The sequence below is a fragment of the Leuresthes tenuis genome, unplaced genomic scaffold (genome assembly GCF_036924035.1).
Source record: "Leuresthes tenuis unplaced genomic scaffold, fLeuTen1.0.hap1 SCAF_2, whole genome shotgun sequence".
Taxonomy (NCBI): domain Eukaryota; kingdom Metazoa; phylum Chordata; class Actinopteri; order Atheriniformes; family Atherinopsidae; genus Leuresthes; species Leuresthes tenuis.
Window position 1 is genome coordinate 41,358,212 of NW_027325356.1, and position 20,798 is coordinate 41,379,009.

Consider the following 20,798-nt stretch of genomic DNA (forward strand, 5'->3'; position numbering starts at 1 on the left):
ACAAATATATCTGGATGTATCAATGTGTGTGCACGCATGAATCCAAGCACATTTCCTTTGTACATCCCAATCAACGTGGAATTGAGCGCACATGTCGGAGTACCCGACTCCTCCCTGTCCACGCCCCTACTTAAATATGCAAATCATATTTAAATGAGCCCTGCACCTGCGATTCCCCTCTCTGCACGATCAGAAAATAAAGAATAAAGAATAACTTAACGGAAAGTGAGATGGAGGTGCTACTTTCTGAAGTGGAGGAGAAAAATGTGCTCTTTGGCACGCTGTCCTACGATATAAGCAGCAAACGTAAGAGGAGTGGGTGGGAGAGCGTGAGCGAGGCCTGTAATGCTGAGGAGTTGAACAGAGAGTCGACACAACTATGGGTGACACTGCTCTCAGGGGTGGTGGGTGTGGGAGTGTGGGTGACTCTGATTACCCCCAAGGTAAATACCTACATTTGTGTAACTCACAACAAATGTGTTCATACAGTAACTAGTGCTAACTGTGCCGGGGAAAAGGTGAGGCTGATTAAGACATTTCACAAGCACGGGGTTATTAACATGTGCACACAGAGACGATCAGGGGCTTGTTAGAAAGATCGTAAGCTGTTGTTTAACCAACAAAAAAACAGCACGTTACTAACTTTAACCACCGACAAGTAATGATGCTGTGAAGGCGGGATAGAAATTTTCTTCGCACATGCTCAATGCACTTCATGGGGAATAATATTAGGAAAGTTACTCACCAAGAAGCCACCCATCGCGCACAGTGCCAGCTTGTAGTCTGTTCCCAACAATGCTGTTACTCAGAATGTATGAGTCATGCGTTGAACCAGGACACCTCCCCACAATGTTAGTTAAGTGCATTTGCGCATCACAAATGATCTGTGCATTGATGGAATGGAATTGCTTCCTGTTGACATACACAAATGCATCCTGTGATGGCGCTTTTATAGCAATGTGTGTGCAGTCGATAGCTCCGACTACATTAGGAAAACCGGCTGTCACTGTAAATTGCGCTTTAATGTTTGCCTGTTCAGCTGCATTGTGGGAATTTGATATACCTGCTGAGATGCAGATAATCCCGTCCCACACGGCTGGCATGGCTCGGCTCAGGGTCGACTGGCACAGTCCCTTTGAAATGCCCCCGTTGCCAGGAACCCCAACATGGTCATCACCTGTATGGGAACAGGCAGCGCATGGCTCCTCGCTGTGTTGCGCTCCGACGCCGGCCGCAGCTCTGCGCATAGCTCCAGGAGGATTGCCCTCGGGAACCTAAAGCGGCTGATGAGCCACTTGTCCTCATGTTCCAACAAATCATGCCTGTCTCTAAATACACGCTCTCTCCTTATTGCACCATTTGCTATGTCTTCCAACACCGCTAAAGCAGCCATTGTTTTTAATAGTATGCATTGCACCACTTTGCGCATACTTTTATATTCACTCTAACTGTAATTGCAGACACATGGGTGTGTTAATTGTTTATCAGTGATAATTGTTCATGTGTCTCAGATGTGCACATCGCTCATTCTGAGGACAAATTGTGTTTAAATTTATTCATTATAACAGTTTCCAACATCACCTGTAAGTGTCGCCAAAGAAACAACCGCTGTAGAAAAGTGCGTACGACAGCCCTGAAATTTGTGTGAGGCACCGCACATTTCCACAGTCATTTCGCTTTTGATACATCTGATCGTTGACGTGAAAAAGTGTGTACGCCACTTTTTTGTGCGTACGTACCCTTTGTACTTGAGGCCCCAGGATTCCAGGATATTAGACTGTGCCTAAGTACAGCAGGTTTCACAACAGGTTGGCAGAGGCTAGAAATAGGCATTATGGCAGAGTGTACGATTTCTCCATTAGCATTTACAATGGCGATGGAGATAATTATTAAAGCTTCCAAGTGGGTTGTAGGTAGAGAGAGACATCAGGATGGAACGTGCCTTACTCCAATTAGGGCCTACATGGATGATACGACGTTGGTGACTACAACTGTACCATGTATGAAGAGAATACTTAGAGACTTGATAAAAATCTAAAGTGGGCTGGTATGAAAAATCTACAAAGTCTAGAAGAATCTCAATAAGTAGAGGGAAATTAAGTAATAGAAAGTTTGTAATAGATGAAGAAAAACTTCCAATAATTGGGGAAAAGGCCGTAAAGAGTTTAGGTGGATGGTACCAGGCTGAATTAAAGGATGGAGAGCAGGCAGGGCAGTTTCAGAAAGATGTTGCTGAGGGACTGGATAGAATAGATAAATCAGGGCTTCCAGGAAAGTTGAAGCTGTGGTGTCTGCAGTTTAGATTGTTTCCTAGGTTGATGTGGCCACTGTCTGTGTATGAGATTCTATTATCTGTTGCAGAAAAAACTGAAAAAATTAGTTAGCTTTTACATTAGGAAGTGGCTAGGTGTTCCTAGATGCATGAGTACTGTAGCACTGTATGGTAAAGGCATACTCCAGCTCCCAGTATCTAGCCTAGTAGAGGAGTTTAAATGTACTAAAGTTAGGACAGAGCTCCTGTTAGCTGGGAGAAAAGATGTGGTAGTTAGTAAGGTGGTTCCAAACCCAACCAAGGGGAGGAAATGGAATCCAAGAATGGCAGCTCAGGACACAGAAGCAAGTGTTAGACATACAGAGATTGTGGGTAATGTTCAAATAGGCTGGGGAGGCTTCCGGCTTGGTCCAGGCAAACTGGTGTGGAGTAGAGCAGGTCCCAAGGAGAAGAGAAAACTAGTTGTTGAGCAGGGTCGTAGACAGGAGGAAATGTTAAGGGGTACAAAGGCAGTGGCTCAGGCTCAGCAGGGACAGTGGTTGAACTGGAGGAAAGGAGTACTAGATTTTTGATAGGTTCAACATATGATGTATTGCCAACTCCCCAGAACCTAAAACTCTCGGTAAATGGAGACCCGCTATGTTCGTATGTTCAGGTAGTGCAACTCTAAGGCATAATTTGTCAGGTTGTAAGGTTAGTCTGTCACAAGGCCGATATACGTGGCAACATAACCATTGAGAAGCTTAGTTGCAATTATTGAAGATAAGGCAGGCAAATTTAGGAGGACCTAAGGTGGCAATTCAGTTTTTTCAAGAGGGGGAGAAAGTTGATAAGATAATAAGGAGGCAAGGCAGCTTAGAGGATGTTTGTGATTGGGAGATGCAGGTAGATTTAGGAGGAAAGCATGTTGTTCTTCTCTACAAATCTAAGGCCTGATATAGTCTTGTAGTCTTGGAGTAGAATGAGAGTCTATTTCATAGAGCTGACTGTTCCTTGGGAGGAATTAGGAAAAATGAAAGGAAAAAGATTAGGTATGTGGAGTTGGAGGCAGAAGCAGAGCAGCAAGGATGGAAAGTTAGGAAATTCCAGTGGAAGTAGGAAGTAGAGGATTTGTTGCAAAGTCTGCACTTAAGAAGCAAGGAAGAAATTCAGAATATATTTAAGTGGAGGGTGTAGCCCATGTGAGCCTTTTGCAATCAGGCAGCCTTTTTAGGTGAGTTGGCCTGTATGAACTTGTGTTTGCTGGCATTTTTAGTGATTGTAAAACTGTTTAGGTGTGTTTGTCTGCTGAATCTGCTAGTGTGTCTACCCTAACCCTCACCCCCTACCTGTACCCAAAGCATTCCTGTCACATCTCCATAATGTCACCCTGCTCCTCAGTCGATCAAGACACCCTGAAACCTAAACAGCCGCCTCCTCTTCCTGCTTGTATATTTCCAGCAGTCAGGGGAAGAAACAACTAATAAGACTGAACTGGAACAAGGTTGTAGGTCCAGATGGTGTAATTCTCAGGGTCTTGTTGGCCTGTGCAGAATAGCTATGTTGAATTCTACAGTTCCTCCTCAACCTTAGCCTGAGTCAGGAGAAAGATCTAGAGTTGTGGAAGGACATACTGTCTTGTTCTGGTACCTAAAGTACATTCCTTCAGTTTCTTCTCTCTGTACACCTCAGACTTCCACTACAACTCATCTCTTGTCATCCCCAGAGATACTCAGATGACTCAGCAGGTGTCTAACTACAAAGGTGCCCCATGAGCATGTAGCTCAGGAAAAAGAACGGTTGTCTGCTAATCAGTTAAATTCCCGGTTTCCAGAATATTTCATGTGATGACAGATTGTACTTTGAAGCGTCCCTCGAAATGTTGACACTTCATAACACTGAACATTAAATTGCCACTAATGTGTTCATTGATGTGAAAATTTGTGTAAAAATTTGTGTTTATGAGTATCATTGTATGAGTGTTCATTTGAATGGGTGAATGTAGCTTATGTAAAAGCATTTTGAGTGATCAAAGACAAGAAAAGCTCTATGTATATACAGCGCATTTACCATTTAAGTAGTTGACCACTTTGTGGCATGGTGTGTAAACAGTGACCTCACCTGGAAAACAGGTTGAATTAGAAATGCAACACTGTGGCTGTCTACAAAAAGAGACAGAACATACTGTAGTGTTTAAGGAAACATAGGTATTTCAATGTCCACACCAAGATGTTGTTCATCATATATAAAACTCTGTGGTGGAGAGCAATCTGCTTTGCAGATCTGTTAGAGCAACAGCATTAAAGCGGGTGACTCAAAGAGACTGAACAAACTTGAAATGAAAACTGATTGTGTGCTGGGGACTGCTGTGGAGCCACTAGAGCTGATTGTGCGAAGAAGAATGCAGCACAAGTTCATCCACATAATGGACAATACTGCTCATCCTTTACATAACATAGAGTTGAAATAATAAGCCTCTTCTGCTCTGCTGCAAGATAGAATAGTACAGGATGTCATTGCCACCAAGATCAATAACTGTACGCAATAGCAACTTAAAATGATTAAAGGAAAAGAAAATACTGCAATATTATTTCCCTTTGGGATGAATAAAGTTTTTTTTCATTCCATTTCATTTAGCTATTACTTACAGGAAAAGATTTTTGCTGAATATACACTAAATTTATTTTGTAGGTGCAGCTCTAATTTCAGTTCATTGTAGGTTAGGTCTACAGCAAAAAACTGCAGTCTGCAACTCTGCAAAGGGTGGATTTTATTCCTCTATTCGTACCCTCCTTTTTTCTGATACATCTGCACTTTGGGGAAAGCAGTTTATTTTGCAAACATGTATTTTTCTACATCTGAATCTGAAACAGAGTCTGTCTTTGATCTTCTTTTCCAGATTTGATCTGTCCGATAGGGACAAGTTCTTTGACACTAAGACCAGGAGCTCAATAGTAAGTATTTGTTTTAGTGGTGAATGGTTGTTGAGGGTGCATCACACAGGAGATCTCCACATAAAATAATCTGTGTATTATCCTTTCATATAGACACTCCATTGTTCTCTAATCAGATGTCTTGCTTTGCAACCAAAAGAGTGGCTACCGTATTCTTCATTGTGTGTTACTTCGTTGGCATACTCTCAAACATACAGTCACCTACACAGAAGTTTCCAGAGCTTTGCTGATGACTAGATGATGTGATTGACCTTGCTGTATTAGATGGAACTCCTCAGTTGCAGCAGTTCTGCGCTTTCGACTGCATTTCAGCCTTCATCAATCAAATTCTATAGAGTTTATATATCTAGAGAGCCTATATTTCAAACCCTCTCTGAAGAGAGACATATGAACTTCAGCACTTTACCTGCTCCATTTACCTCAGCTTTAATTTTACATGTGTTGTGAAACAAGAAAATGATAAACTCTTGCTTTTAACCAATGTGCTACTGTTTTTAAAACTGAAACTGCAAAGTTTTTAATGTAATTTGTGGTGTTAATACAGGTCTATGAGGTACTGAAGAGGACAAGATGCACGAGAGAAAAATATTCCATGGGTAATACATCTGACATGTTTTTCAGGAATTCATTAATGTGCAATTGATTATGCAAATACGTCCTTAATTTAGCCCTTCAATAAGTCCTTTATTTGTTATGTTCAAGTGTAATTTAGCTACTATCAAAGAAGGCAGCAGCTTGAGGATGTCATAGTATGTCCTGTTCTCTATACAACACATCTCCAAAACTTATTAGTGAAAGTCATAAGAACTGATAGTGTCTGTAAGGAGGGTTTCCTGGGTTGTTGTCATCGGCACCAAGAGTCCATCCAAGCTCTCCTCCTTAATCTATAGTTTAACAGAGTCATTGTCCTAACAGAAATAAGCCTATCAAATGCAGTCCCTATGACCTCAAAAACAAGGTGTTTAAAATGAAAGAAAATCAAAGAACAATATCCAAACAGCAAAGCTTTACCTGTTTACATAAGATGGCACGCGGTCACCAAAAGCTTTTGAGATGTGCCGTGTAACGGATATAATACAGAAAATACATTGAGCCTCTAAAGACTTTGAATATAGATTTGCTAGAATTTACTTTATTTACAAACATAAATATTTGTTAATCTGGTTTTCAGGAGCCTGAAAGAGTTCAGCATTCATCGACATTATCTCATCTTAAACTGAGTACACTCATTGTGGTGTCCTGACCCATGTTATCTTCATCTCTTTCACTTCATCCATCCTTCCATTTTCTATACCCGCTCAATCTGTTGGTCGCTGGAGCCTATCCCAGCGGTCATCGGGTGAGAGGCGGGTTACACCCTGGACAGGTCGCCAGTCCATCGCAGGGCCACACAGAGACAAACGAGACAAACAACCAACTCTTTCACTTATCATCGAAATTTTATCACTTACAAGTTCCATGTAACTGTTTAAAGTTACACTTTGACACAGATATTATGGCCGCACTATCATTACAATCTGACATGGCCGGAACATTGATCTAAAATAATTTTGTTTTGGTGAGAGAATAACTAAAATCATAAAGAATTACCCAACCGTCTAATGTAAACTCCTGTTTAGAAACCATTGCCATGGTTCACTAACTTGCCATACCTGGTTTCATTTTCCTGTGAGGCATACTCTAAGTGAAAGTTTAGTAAGTATTTATTATTTAAGTCCTAATTATTTTTCTGACGGCATTTCTTGATAACATCTTACCATCATAAAAACTTAAAATTCCAATATTTTGTGTATCTTTAAAAATACATAATTCTGCATCAGAGTTTTAAGTCAGCCACTGTAAATCTATTCCTCAGATTTGCTCTCTTGATCACTTGGGTGTTGCTTCTGCTGCTATGTGTTCGTATGTGTCAGTCTTCTCCTTGATTTTGATACTGTTGAATATGTTTTACAGGGATTACCAGTCTGTTAGCCAATGGTGTCTACACATCTGCTTATCCTCTGCATGAAGTGAGTATCACCATCACATTTCATGCACAAATCTGTCTTACTGTAAACATGATGATAGTTTTACATTTCTGTGTGTTATCCATGTAAAAACCTTTCTAACTTTTCTTTTGCTTGTACAGTAACCATGTTTACAACTAGAGGACTCAGAATGTTGTGTTGGTCAAACTCATAAAAACTTGCTGTTCTGATCTTTGTTTGTCATAATAACGTATTGTGAGGTCTAAATGTGGAATAAAATGAGTGCACATAGATGACAAGAGCTTTCAGCTTCATTATGTGATTAAACAGCTCATCAGTTGTGGCTCCTGTCAGATAAATCTTCTTTACTGCAATCTCTGACAAGTCCTAACCTGCAATGCTGCAAGATAATGAGACTTATTCATGAAGGCTGTTGTGTAAGTAACCTTTAACACAGGCTCATGAGTCAGTCATTTAAAATGGTCAGCCACAGAGTTGTGTGGATGTTAAAAATGAGATTTTTTTTCTCAGGAGATCTTTGGCAAACAGAGTGTGTGTATGTGTTACAGGGAGACATTGAGGGGGTGAATTCAGAACCTAATGACAGAAAGGTAAGTGGAGCAAATTCACAAGGTGCAGGACTAAATCAATTACATAGTACAACACAAACACTTTTAGCCTTTAAAGGGTGGCTGTAGCTCAGGAGGAAAAGCAGTCACCTACCAATCAGTTTGACTCTCGGGTGCTCTGGGCCACATGTCAATGCATGTAGTGTGAAAGTGCTGTATCTCGCCCAATGACAGCTGGGATAGGCTCCGGCGACCCTAAATAGGATTAACCTGGTATAGAAAGTGGATGGATGAACACATTTACATTTTTGAGCCATTGCCCCCTATTGTATAGTTCAATTCAGTTTTATTTGCAAGCATGCAATGAATTCCGCAATTGTTAAGAGCAGCTAATGAGTCTGAAGTCGCCTACTCTCATGCTAATGCTCTCTATAATTATATTGTAGGCTGTGTCACTAAGGCAACAGCCCAGTAATTCCTCTTTGGTTCTTCTCAAGCATCAGAAAAGCTTTAGCTTGGTTCTAAATCAACATTCTTATTTCATAATTGCATGTCTATATTGTGAAGGAATGGCTTCCTCTATGATGTGGAAATGAGATTTCATGTTAAATGTGAATTGTTGTTTTCTCTCAGGCTCAGCCTGCCATCTGAATACTCCACTTGGCCGCTCCCCTGTGATTAAAAGCCTTCATTTGTTGCTTTGCGGCTTGTTGCTCTGCCTGTGAATTAAGTGTGAAATTATGTGTGAAAATGTTCCACGAGCAAACAGTGTTTTATGTGAGATTTGCCGAATAGCACTAGCATCGGAATATGTACAGAGAGCACGAATGCAGTCAGCTCTTTGATGGTTATTGTAAATTAGATCATATAGCAGTAATTTGCATATAAATATGTTGCACTACATGGTGCTACACACACACACGTACATGTACTGCTCCATTTCTTATGCTTTTTTTGATCGGGCATAATCATTCATCCTTACATTTACTGCATAACATTATAAATTACGGTATCTATCCAGGATTAATACACAATAAATGACCTCATTTGAATAAAGTTAAAGCAACAAACCCATTATCATACAAACAGAAACTCAGGTGAGTATTTTCTGATCTTCGTGGTTAAAATCTTTTTACAGTTTTTATTTTAAGAAAACTAGCCCCTTCTCATCTAGTTTAAGTTTACACTTTGATCTAGACAAAAGAAGCAAATACAAATATTACAAGATTAAAAGAACAATTAATAAGTTGTCATGACAAATATAAATGCTCATTTGAATTTCCAGTGGACAAAAGTCAGCTCATTACTAAACTGTTTTGTACACCTGGTATAAAGTTGCTGTTACTGAATTTTTCACAGTAATTGTGAAGATAGAAAACAGATCGGTCCCAATACAAACAAACGCCAGTAAATGCTAGTTGCTAATAAATGATTCAGCAAGCCAGATGAACAACTGTTTCAGCAACAGAACCATATTGTATGCACCATTCTAATGATAAATTCCACTTCTTTTTTCTAAATACTTTTTTACATTACTGATTGACTCTAGCTTCTCTTCACAGCTGCTGTACGAGGAGTGGGCCAGCTACAGTGTCTTCTACAAGTACCAACCCATTGGACTCGTCAGGTCAGTTCCTCAGTAGTTCTCTTGTCAAACCAATCAGATAAATTCCACATACAGTTGGCTTTGTGCCAAGTCTACAGTTGAAACAGCAGAATTAATGGCCTTTCCAGCCAGCAAGCCAGAAACATTGTCACAGACATATGGTCTCCTGCAAAAGCAGTACAACTGACAAGCGAGACATGGTGTGTGAACTTGTGGTGTAGGTTCTCAGCCAACCTTCTGAGTGAAGCACTGGTCTCACATTATGATCTAATGTGATCAAAGTCAGGTTTATAACAGCTGTCAAAGGGAGTGGCTGCCAGCTGGAAGGGACAATTCCTTAAAATATTACTTTTATTTTGTTAAATAGGATCTAGTCACATAAGCCATGGTGTCATTTGTTACAGTGATGTATTACAGTGATGTGTTGACCACATATCTCCAACAGGAAGTATTTTGGGGAGAAGGTCGGCCTCTACTTTGCCTGGTTAGGGGTCTATACACAGATGCTTATCCCTGCTGCCATTGTTGGAGTCATCGTATTTCTCTACGGCTGTGCCACTGTTGATGATAATATACCTAGGTACACCAGACAAATGTATCTAATGATAATCCGAAGATTTATTCTTTACTTTCAATGGAAAGTCTTTTCTGCCTCTGTCCTCACAAGTTTTCCTTCATTTTAGTTTCACTTTTCACTGCTCGGCAAGCAAAGGCTGTTTATTTGAAAACATTTGCTGAAGTGCTGCTTAGAAAGTGACTTTTACATATTGTATGTCTCATTTTGGCCCTATGGATGAAGTTTTTATTGTTTGAAGTTTTGGCTTTTTATTGATTTTGAAATATTCTCTTTACTGTAAAGTAAAAGAGATTTTATTTGCAGTATAAATAAAAACTGGCTTTTATTTTTCTGTAAATGGGATTTTGCGGTCCCTCACCAACTTTTTGATTATTTTTTTAAATCTATGAACAGCTGTTGTATATCCAACACTTTATAATGTAAATAGTGTGAATGAATTTTTAGGCATGACTCAACAAATTAAGGGAGATGTCTTAAAGCATGGTGTTTGTCTTGATAAGCATCAGGCTTAGAACGCACCCTCATAGTGACTCCACCTGTTCACATGAAAACTTGCTGAAGCTTAAAATGTATTGCAACACAAAATCACGTGTCAGCTCGTGGGCAAAGTGATGACACAGCATGAGTTATTTGGAAATTCAGATTTTAATCCTGAGATTTTGCTGTACTATTTACACTGAGGTGGCACACATAAGCTGCAATAAACTGCAAATAAATTATATATATTTTTAATAATTATAATTCAAATTAATTACATCATTTCATTGGACAGTTTCTCAAAGGACATTCCACAGAAAAATACTGCTGCATGAAAAATAGTTTTATCCAGATCTCAGTCAGTCTAAGACTCAACCTTTATATCCTCCTTTAACTAAAGAACCAGGCACATTATGCCTTTGAAAGGATTGCATCAGACAGAATACATGCAAATTCCCTTTCTTGATTTGAAAAATACTGCTTTTTTTCTCGATAACTGAGTCTAATTCTTCATTCTGCTGTGCCTCCACTTTTTGCTTTCCTAAACCCCATTGAAAAAAATAATCTCTTTCATCTGCGCCTGCTTTGTTAGTATGGAGATTTGTGATCCCAGGAACAACATCACCATGTGTCCGTTGTGCGACCATGCCTGCAGTTACTGGAAGCTAGTGACAGCATGTGGTACTGCTCGAGCCAGCCACCTGTTTGACAACCCAGCAACAGTCTTCTTCTCCATCTTCATGGCCCTCTGGGGTAAGTATACATTCCCATTCAGGCATAACACCACAATCAAATAACCCCATACAGACCAGTAAACATGTAGAACCTTTTTAAATACTGTATGCGCAGCTAAGCATTGCTTGATCTGTCTCAGTTAATATAGTGTCATTTGACCTATTCAGTGGGCCTTTGATACAAACCTAGATTCTGATCAGAATAGTTACATGGAATAGACAACACAGATTTGTGAAGCTAACAGCTAACAGCCCTCCTCTGATGTCCTTCCAAAACTCGCTGCCATCTGTTAGGAGCAGCAGGGCTTCAGACCAGAGAAGAGCTATTTGTTTAGATGTCTGACAGAGTCGCAGCATGTCAGCCGTCTGGATTCCTCTGCTGTTGACCTGAGGAGGCAGAATAGCACAAAAAGGCTTATTTCTAAGTCTGAGTAAATCCGAAATTCATCTACATTCAGCGTTTATCACCACTCAGCCAATCGCGAATGTTTAATTCATTATGAAATTAATACAATTAGGTTTATGAAGAATGCTATAGTGATCTCAATAATGTTGCAAAGTATGTGTTATTTAATCACTTATAGGAATGTGTATATGAAAATAGTTATTCTTGATTTTCTATTTTGTAAGGTGTTAATTTCATGTAAATATTTTGTGATTCTCGTGTAGTCCAGTCCCACCTCAATGAGCTGTTCCTGTTGATGAGCTGCAGCAGGAGGGTATAAAAGGACTGAGTTGCTCTCTGGTGTTGGTTTAGCTCGGAAAGCGTTGCAAATAAATGTAGCTGTTGGTACAATGTAAGTAGACAGCCCAAGTTCTAGAAAGTTTGGCATCCAGGGAAGATACATTTCCACCATGAAATTTAACGACCTAGTTGCTATGCAAAGTCTATTACATCTACTCTGCCTTTTTATGACAGGCGTTGTTGTTTTTTAAATATGTGTACTGCACATTAGGGCTGCCACAATTCGTCAACTACTCACGATTATGTCGACTATTAAAATTGTCTAATTTGTCTAACTAATTTAATAGTTGATGCGTCGTTTATTTGTTTTTTTTTAAACTTTGTTTTTCTCTCAAAACTGCTGTGGCACCTTCCAATGCTACGTCTGCGTTTTCAGACCTTGACACACATTTGCAGTAGTAGTAACCGGGGGTCAGCCGTGATGTCACGGGATCATGGAATGGTAAATGCTTGTACTTGTATAGCTTGTATAGCGCTTTTCTAGTCTAACTGACCACTCAAAGCGCTTCACTACATGCTGCATTCACCCCACTCACACACATTCATACAGCACGTCTTAAGATACTTAACTACGTGCTTTTTCATACACATTCTTGCCCAAGGACTCTTCGACATGTAGCCCGGGGAAGCCAGAGTCGAGCCACCGACCTTCCGATTGGTGGCTACCTGGCAATGGAGCTCAAAAGTGTGGGAGCATTTTAAGAAAACTAAAGACAAATGTGTGCAATGCAATATCTGCAAGCCAGAACTTGCCTTCCACAGCAGCACATCAACAATGCACAAGCACCTGAAAAGGAAGCATGTTGTTGTAGCTGATTGTGAAGAAGGACCGTCATCTTCGTAAGCTAATTGGCTAGTTAGCTGCTAAAATTAGCGTAACCAGAGCTTGCTACTTACTCATATTGATAGTTGTAAACGTTAACATTAGCGATGACGATTTGATTAATTAGCCTTAGCACACATATTTCATGTGTTTTCTGTAACGTTACAACAGTGATGTGTTTGAATAGGAACGCTAATGTTTTCTAACGTTACGTTTCAGTGCTAAAAAAGTACGTTCATCTTCAATGGACGGCTTTGTTACGAAGCTAGCTACATGCACACCTCAGCAAGCAAATGTCCTGACTGAGTCCGTACTGAACATGTTGGTATTATATTTGAGTCAGTGAGACCAAAACTTTTTGTGAATAATTCCTTAGTTTCAGGTGCCTACCTCATTTGATTTAAATGCAGCTGTGTTTGATGCCAGAGACAAATGAAGGAAAGAAATACCTAAAAAAAAAACCTTAAGTATTTCTTTTTGTTTGCTACAGTTAAATAATTGTCTGTTGCAACAAGCTGCATATTTCATTAAAGGGTTAATGAACAATAATATTGTCTTTTTTTTAGTTAGCATATACCTTAAACACTCCAAGCTGAAAGATAATGATGGTTATATAAGAGCAGCTGTATCCTGGTGCGATAAGCTGTATGTTTTACTTTCAGTATACGTATGATCAAATTAGTCGACTAATCAAAAAAAATTATCGGTGATTAGTCGACTATTAGAATAATCGTTTGTGGCGGCCCTAGTGCACATTAGTACACTTTGGAAGTTGTCAGCATGTACTGTAGTTTCTTTTGATTTTAACACTTGTCATACAAGCACTTAAGTCCTGAAATGTTCTGGAGTTGTTTCAGAGCGGTGTGTCCATATCACTCACTCTAGACTTCTTGTAGAGATTTTCCACTCAGTATTCAAATAAGATCTCAGAAAAACAGGTGAGATAACGTGCAAATGAATCAGCAAATATTTCAGAACATTTACTGCCTGTGCGCAAGTGAAGGTGTGTGCATGCTGTTAGTTGCACCTTCATTCTCCTTTCTCCTGACTTGTATGCTGCTGTCTACTTACTCGTTATTATGGAAATGTGCAAATGCATATGACACTGATATCAACACAACAAGGAGTCTCGTCTATTATTCTCAACAATTTGTAAAGTAAACGGCTATTTCCACAGCTTAATATCTGAGTCGTTCTGCCTCCTGTATACTGGAGGTATACTGGAGGTTCTCCCAAACCTCCACCCTTGCATTTCAAGCTTTGAGTGTTCATCTCCAGCAGAAATTCTCTTGTTGTGAAGCCTATGGGCGAACAGCAACAACAGAAAAAGTCCAGACCAAAGTGTCCACACTTGCTCCTGAAAATGTCAAGTGATTATATGTGAAAGCATCTGTCATGCACTGCTCTGTTGCATACTCAAACAGATTAATTCATCGTTTGTGTTAGATTATTAGACAACTGTGAAATCAAATACTAGTTGCCTGACCTTTATGTTCATTTTTTCTTATAGATTAAACAAACTTAAATAAACAAACACAATTATTTTGTCAGACAGGCAATCATTCCAGTCGGTGCAGGCTGATGATTGGTAATAAGTGCTATGAAAATAATCCTGTTATCTTAGAATTATCATGTAAGTGGGAAGACGATCAAATTTACATAGTTTACATGCAGTAAATAACTAAACAAGTGACTTTAGAGTTTACCTCATCAAAACCTTAAAATATATTGTAACTTCTCAGCTGTTGATTGCTCCTAGTATGTACAGAATGTGTATACTTGTACTTAATCTTGCGGGAATTAAATGAAAATGTTATGCAGTTATTGCAGTTATTATCTATTTTCATTCATAGAGGAGAGAAGTAGGGGCATGCATAAGAGTGTAAGAGTCAGGGATAAGAGTTCAGAAACCATCTGATCTGATTTTGAGTCTGTATTCAGTTTTCTGTTTGTACGTGCTTATGTAGCCGTTCTGTTCATGGAGCACTGGAAGAGGCGACAGATGCGGCTCAACTATGCCTGGGACCTGACAGGCTTCGGCGAGGAGGAGGAGGTGAGATAAACCCACAAATGCATAAGTATTTCAATACTTTTTCCCCATTTGCAGTGTTAGGTGACAACTGGTGACAGGCTGTGTCAGAACAGATGTGTTTTGACATGTCTGGTTTGGAAAAAAAGTCAGAGGTAGATCTACCATATAAGCCTTCAGGCATAGAAAATTGTGAACTACAACTTACAGTTTGACCTCTTCTTCGTGTGCCTCAGGCGGTTGGTTCATTTTGAGACATGGAGTAACAAATAAGATTTTAATTGCTGCCATATATTCAGTCTTGTGTGTCTGAAGAACATAATACTGAAGCTATCAATAGATTGCAGGGTAGAAATGGTAATGCAATAAGGGCTCCACCTTGAGGCAAATATGCAGCATATTTTCACCCCTCAGCAATCACTTGGAACAATAGATTTATTATTATGGACAATGGGCCTCATGCAAGAACATATTCGTTTTCTTTTTCAAAATTTCTCTCACTTTTTGCGTATGAACACGCCACGTCAGATTCAACAAACGCTCGCAACTTCGGAAAATACTGTGTAAACGACTTGCATAAACATGATGAATCCCACCCGTGCGTTTTTAAGTGCATGTGCACGAGGATAGTAAATTTGCATACTCCACGCCCAAAATAATACCATATAAGGCCATGCTTCCTCTCTCCTGTGCCAGGAAGTGTTAATTCACGAGAATGGCATCAAGGCGCAAAGAGAACAACTTTACGGGCTCTGAGATTAAAGTTCTGCTTTCAGAGATCCAAAAAGGAAAATCTGTCATTTTTAGCAGTGTCAGCAGTGGAATTACCAGACCTGCTAAAGCGAAGAAAGCAATTACGAGTTAATTCCGTGTCACCTGTTGTTCGTAATGTCACAGAAATAAAGAAGAAATGGTTTGATATGAAAATGGCTTAAAAATAAAAAATAAAAAACTTCTCACCATGACCAGGCGCTCGATGACTGCAACTAAACCCGTGCAAAATCGGGTGGGGGGACAATGTCGATGTATCGGCGATGTTTGCCGCCTTAAGTACAAACAGGATTGGTGGGGGGGGGGGCAATAGCCAGGAGGCTAAAGCATAGCCTCGAACACCTGGAGAATATGTGTGGCATGGCATGAAAGTCCCTCTTAATTTGTTCTTGTTGGAAAGCGGTGTATGGGAATTTGATGTACCATGGGTGATAAACTGAGAGCGTTGATGATCAAGGGGAGCGCACGACTCACAGAGGACTGGGACACACCCGATCTGTCTCCAATCTCCGTCTGAAAGGTTCCCGTGGCCAAAAATCCAAGGGTGGTGAGGACCTGGACGTGTGGTGGAATTGGGTTAGATCTGTGTTTTTCTCTCTGAGGTTGAGGCTTTAGCAAGCTGCATATTTGCAGCAATGCAGTCCTTGGCAATCTAAATAGCGATGTCAGCCATTTGTCTGTCTCCACAAAGATATCTACATGGTCTCGGAACACATGCTCTCTTCCAAGAGCCTGACTGCACACTGTAAACCCGAATAAGTTACAAGGACTCAAAAAAAATTGAGCCAATCGATTGCCTCAATTTTTAAAAGTCAAATTTTTCCAGAACATAAAAGTTTGGATTACATGCTACTTCTAACTTTTGATAACAGTTCATTTAAAGTGCTCATAAAGTCAACTCAAATATTTGCGGTTAATATGACTTATAGTTTTCTATTAAGGCAACTCAATTATTATCATTTACTATGACGTAAAGTTTCAAGTTTTCAAACTACAGTTATAAGTTCACAGAACTTATTCCATCATTTTTATGTTAACAAAACTCATTGTTTATTAGTTTGTGTTGTGTCATTATTTTAAGTCCAGATTAGTCAAAGATGTTGAGTTGGTATACTTAAAACCATCTGACTAACAACTTAAAATTCATGACGCAATTGATTATAAAATATTTAGTCAGGAAAACTTGAAGTTCCTTTGTAATGAGGAGAAAGAAAACAGAGCATAGATGGAAACTGTATGGGTAGACTAAACAAATACACAGTAGTATATGTTAGTTACTTAAGGAGACTCACTGTGCAGGTTCTGAAAAATCCAGAGACGTCCTCGCGCAGATACACAGACAGGGCATGGTGAACAGTAGTGTGCCTGGTGTGGATGTCATGGAGTTCCTATTTCCAGATAAAAACAGATTTTATGTATGATGTATGATTTTAAACAGTCAAATCAGAACATACGTCCACAAATAATCTGTTCACATCGGCTTGTTTCACGATTTTATTTTTTCAATGTCAAAAGGAAAATTGGTTGGCCGTCAAATACACGGACCCAGCTGTTTACACTTCCCATTGACCTTGTTATATACAGAGTCAAATAACCTTCAATTAGTCAAACCGAATAATGTCAACATAATTATGGGGCTAATGTATATGTTTATTTATGATATCTTAAAAGTAATTAAATATACAATTTAGCGGACTATTTTACGTAACTCCTACGACTGGATCTCTCGTGAATTCTGTTTGTACCTCAAAGAAAACTCAAAAAACGAAAAAATTGGTGAATGTACAAGTTCTCTTAAATCACTCGTACGCACGATTTAAGAACAAATCTGTTCGTACAAGTGGTTCTTGCACGAAGCCCAGTGTTTGTATTGCTCTCAAGTTAAGAATACTTACACAGTGTAAAAAGGCTTGCCAACCTAAATGAATATGCATGTACCTTGTAATGGAAGTTTTTAATCGCTTCCTTCCTAATACCTCTGATGAGCAATGAAATAGAGAACTTTACTTTTTCTGCCGGCCGGCTAAGTTTCTATTCTTCGTTGCAAGGAAAAAGATCAGTCCACACCATTCAGCGGCAATGGTATGAAGAGATACAAACAAAAGAAATACAGAGCATTTATACCTAAGGAGGGGGCTTTGTTCTTTAGATGTGTAACAACATCTCCAGGGGGGGCAGGATGCAGTCTTGATGATAATTAAGAAACAGGAGGTTAAAACAATTATCTTGTCTGAGTGTTAATTAAGAGGTAAATAGTTTAAAACAATTAGCGTGTCTGGGTGATACAAATGGTTAATGTGGATTGGAGAGTCTGTCAGTCCTGAGACATAAAATTTACCATCACAACCTCCATTGTCTTTGCTGTGTACTGAGTGGTGAGTCAGCCCTCAACAAAGATATTCCCACACATACTGTACATCTAAGAGTCTGCCATCAGTACTGGATGTTCTGTGTTTAATCATAATGAAATAAAACAGTGCTGTCCTTTTGTTTGTATAATCTTGTGTCTGTAAGTCTAAAAGTGACATGTTTTTATCCTAAGATACTGACAGCACACTGACATCTTCTCCCTATGTTTTTATGTGTGTGATGTATTTTACAGGAGGAGCATAAGGTTTGGATTTGATTTGCTTCATTTTAAATTCACTTAAATTCAAGCTGACACTCTTTTTAGATATGTGCTGTGGCTTCTGTTACCTAACACCTCTATCCCTCAAGGTGCCTAACAATTTTCTGCAGGTCTTCTTACTTAACATCCTCCTTGTTGCTTTGGTAGTGTATGATATTTTAGCTGAAGCTCCTCTCTGCTGCTCCAAGGTTCATCCTGATGCTGTGGTCTCTTCTTAGTGCAGTCATTCAGCAGTCTTGCTGTCAATGTTTTTGCCTATTGATGGCTTACAGCCTGATGGGACACTTTTGACTCATTGCTCTTGTCTTTGTTTTTCCTTGCCATTGTTTCTTTTATTCATTTTCAAAAATGTTTTAAAAGAAATCAAGTCTCTCAGCATGGAAAGTGGCACATTCTACCAAAGAATAAGCTTTGCAAATGGCTTGATATAATTCACATGAAAATGTTTTGGTACTCATTGATCAACTGAAGCAAAAAAAAAAAAACTTTTCTGCCCAAAGAGTGGGATATTAAAATATGGTCTGTATACAGTTGAAAGGTCCTAGCACATTTCTTCAGTTTACTATTAGCCTGATGGTGTCTAGTTGGTCATTTTGACTGGGGAGACTTTGATGTGTCAGATACATGTATTTCTCAACAATATTTTAGTTTGTTTTCCCAGAATCCATATCACCTTCAACGGAACCAAAATATCATTTTCTAATTTGAAAGTTGTGTTGGGGAAAATTGTAAGCTCACAGCAGCATTAAGCATTTAACAGCAGACCAGAGATAGGAAAACTTTTAATAAATCATTCCTGGGGTCCGCGTAAATAGTCATTTTTGCTTAGGAAAATTTCTAAATGAGTAAAAGGATTACGCATAACAGTAAATAATGGTAGTCATGATGATGAAAGCTGGTTGAAGTCTCCAAACTTTAAGAAAACAAGATTTAGTCTTTCCATCATCAACGGCATTGGAAAGACCCTTCATGAAAGAAAAGGGAAAAACTGTTGGTTTTGATGCTGCAATACGCAAAGCAATGCTCATTTATTTTTATTCAACAGTAATAACTCTGCTTTCAGTAAATAAATTAGGGTGAGGATGAGCAGCGTGTAATGTCTTTGACCTTTGTGGCTTTTTGTTTACTGTTTAAAGTTTTTCAATCTTGATAATGGAGTGATATATTATTGTAATAGCTATAAATGAGCTATGTTTTAGCTGTACATCTAAGAGCTATGTGAAAGCTTATTTTCATATATATGTATAATCTATTCTCCATTAAACAATTTTATTGGAATACCTTAGACAAAGTATCTGTGATGGGATATAACTCAAACATCTGTAGCTTCACCACTCCAGATCCTCAGCTAGTGCAAGTGTGGTTCTCTTTGCTCTACAGTCGTCTATTCCAAAGTCCTTACAAATTCCTCCAAACATATTTTCTTAATCTTATGATGCGTCCTACAGATGTATCTATTATCAGCAGTAAATAGCTGCTTGCCATCATGTTGTTCATGTCAGCGAAATAGGGGAATCATATAGCACCGCGTTTTTAAAGAGGGTCCAGAATTCATAAAAAAATACATGCTTCAAAACTGTGACTGAGAATTTGAAATGGCTCGAAATATCAATCCTCATAAAATTTGTATGTGAAAGATCATTATTTGCTCTGTCTAGGCAGCTTTAACTGCATTTAGGTATTTTCGTAAGCTATCCTAAGCTCTTTTTTTCACTTTGTCTGCCTCTACATTAACTTGACACATGGACATTTAGGCCAAAAGTGATTATTTAACCCTCAGTCTTATCCTTCTCATTTCTCCGGGTTCACTGCAAACTGTAATAACATGGGCACCCATCCATTTACTTCTGACTGCATATTACATGATCGTAACTATATTCCTCAACCTGAAAGGATTATTTGACAGCAATACCAATTACTCCAAACAGCTTGTATAAATTGCTCTATGAAATATTTAACAATTAGATGGAAGGAAGACTCATATTATCAAAATAAATTCAGATGTTACCCAACATACATTGTTTCTACTAATTGTAATCAAATAGATATCAGCCTATTTTTGGTATTTTGGTCACATCTGCTAACACTACTGTCATTCTTCATAACCTCACACAAACTCCATAAAAATATCTCATCTGGTTGACTGAAGCTGCTCCCCCCACTGCACATTGTTTTCAGCAGATTGTCAGCACTTGTGTTGTGATCTCAGTCAGCGTCATAGTTTCTATTTTCATATTATCAAAGTTCTTAAAGAAAAATCTTTACTGGAAAAATGTAACTTGATTAACACACCTAGGAGACACACTTTTTCTAATTTGAGTTTCCATTCGCTGAATTTTTATCCTGGGTGGGTGCAGCTTTATTATTTTAACGAAATACTACAGCTTGGTTTTGAATAGCTCCACTTAGTCCTTTCATGGTAAGTAAATGCACTGATATCTATCAATCCTTTTATTCCTTTCTCCATTCTAGGATCATGTGAGATCTTCTCTGTTCTTTTATGTCTTACCCACTCAGTGTTGCCAGGTGTACGATAATTATCGTATTTGTACAATAATTTTGCCTTGTGTACGATGTACGATCAATAATCCCGAAAAAGGCTAAATATACGATCATTTGATCATTCTTTGAATGTGTAGTTGTAATCGGTTGTAATCAGCCTGTCG

At 38.9% G+C, this 20,798-nt stretch overlaps 1 protein-coding gene across 2 annotated transcripts in view; it reads left to right on the forward strand.

Annotated features, from left to right (window-relative positions):
- Positions 1-20,798, forward strand: part of ano1a (anoctamin 1, calcium activated chloride channel a) — a 63,354-nt gene that overhangs the window by 20,522 nt on the left and 22,034 nt on the right. For both annotated transcript variants that reach the window (XM_072381098.1, XM_072381097.1), the window contains 8 exons: positions 5,151-5,205; positions 5,750-5,801; positions 7,159-7,214; positions 7,742-7,783; positions 9,304-9,368; positions 9,793-9,927; positions 10,994-11,154; positions 14,671-14,756. In XM_072381098.1, coding sequence (XP_072237199.1) covers positions 5,151-5,205; positions 5,750-5,801; positions 7,159-7,214; positions 7,742-7,783; positions 9,304-9,368; positions 9,793-9,927; positions 10,994-11,154; positions 14,671-14,756 — 652 coding nt within the window. The remainder of the gene's footprint in view (positions 1-5,150; positions 5,206-5,749; positions 5,802-7,158; positions 7,215-7,741; positions 7,784-9,303; positions 9,369-9,792; positions 9,928-10,993; positions 11,155-14,670; positions 14,757-20,798) is intronic.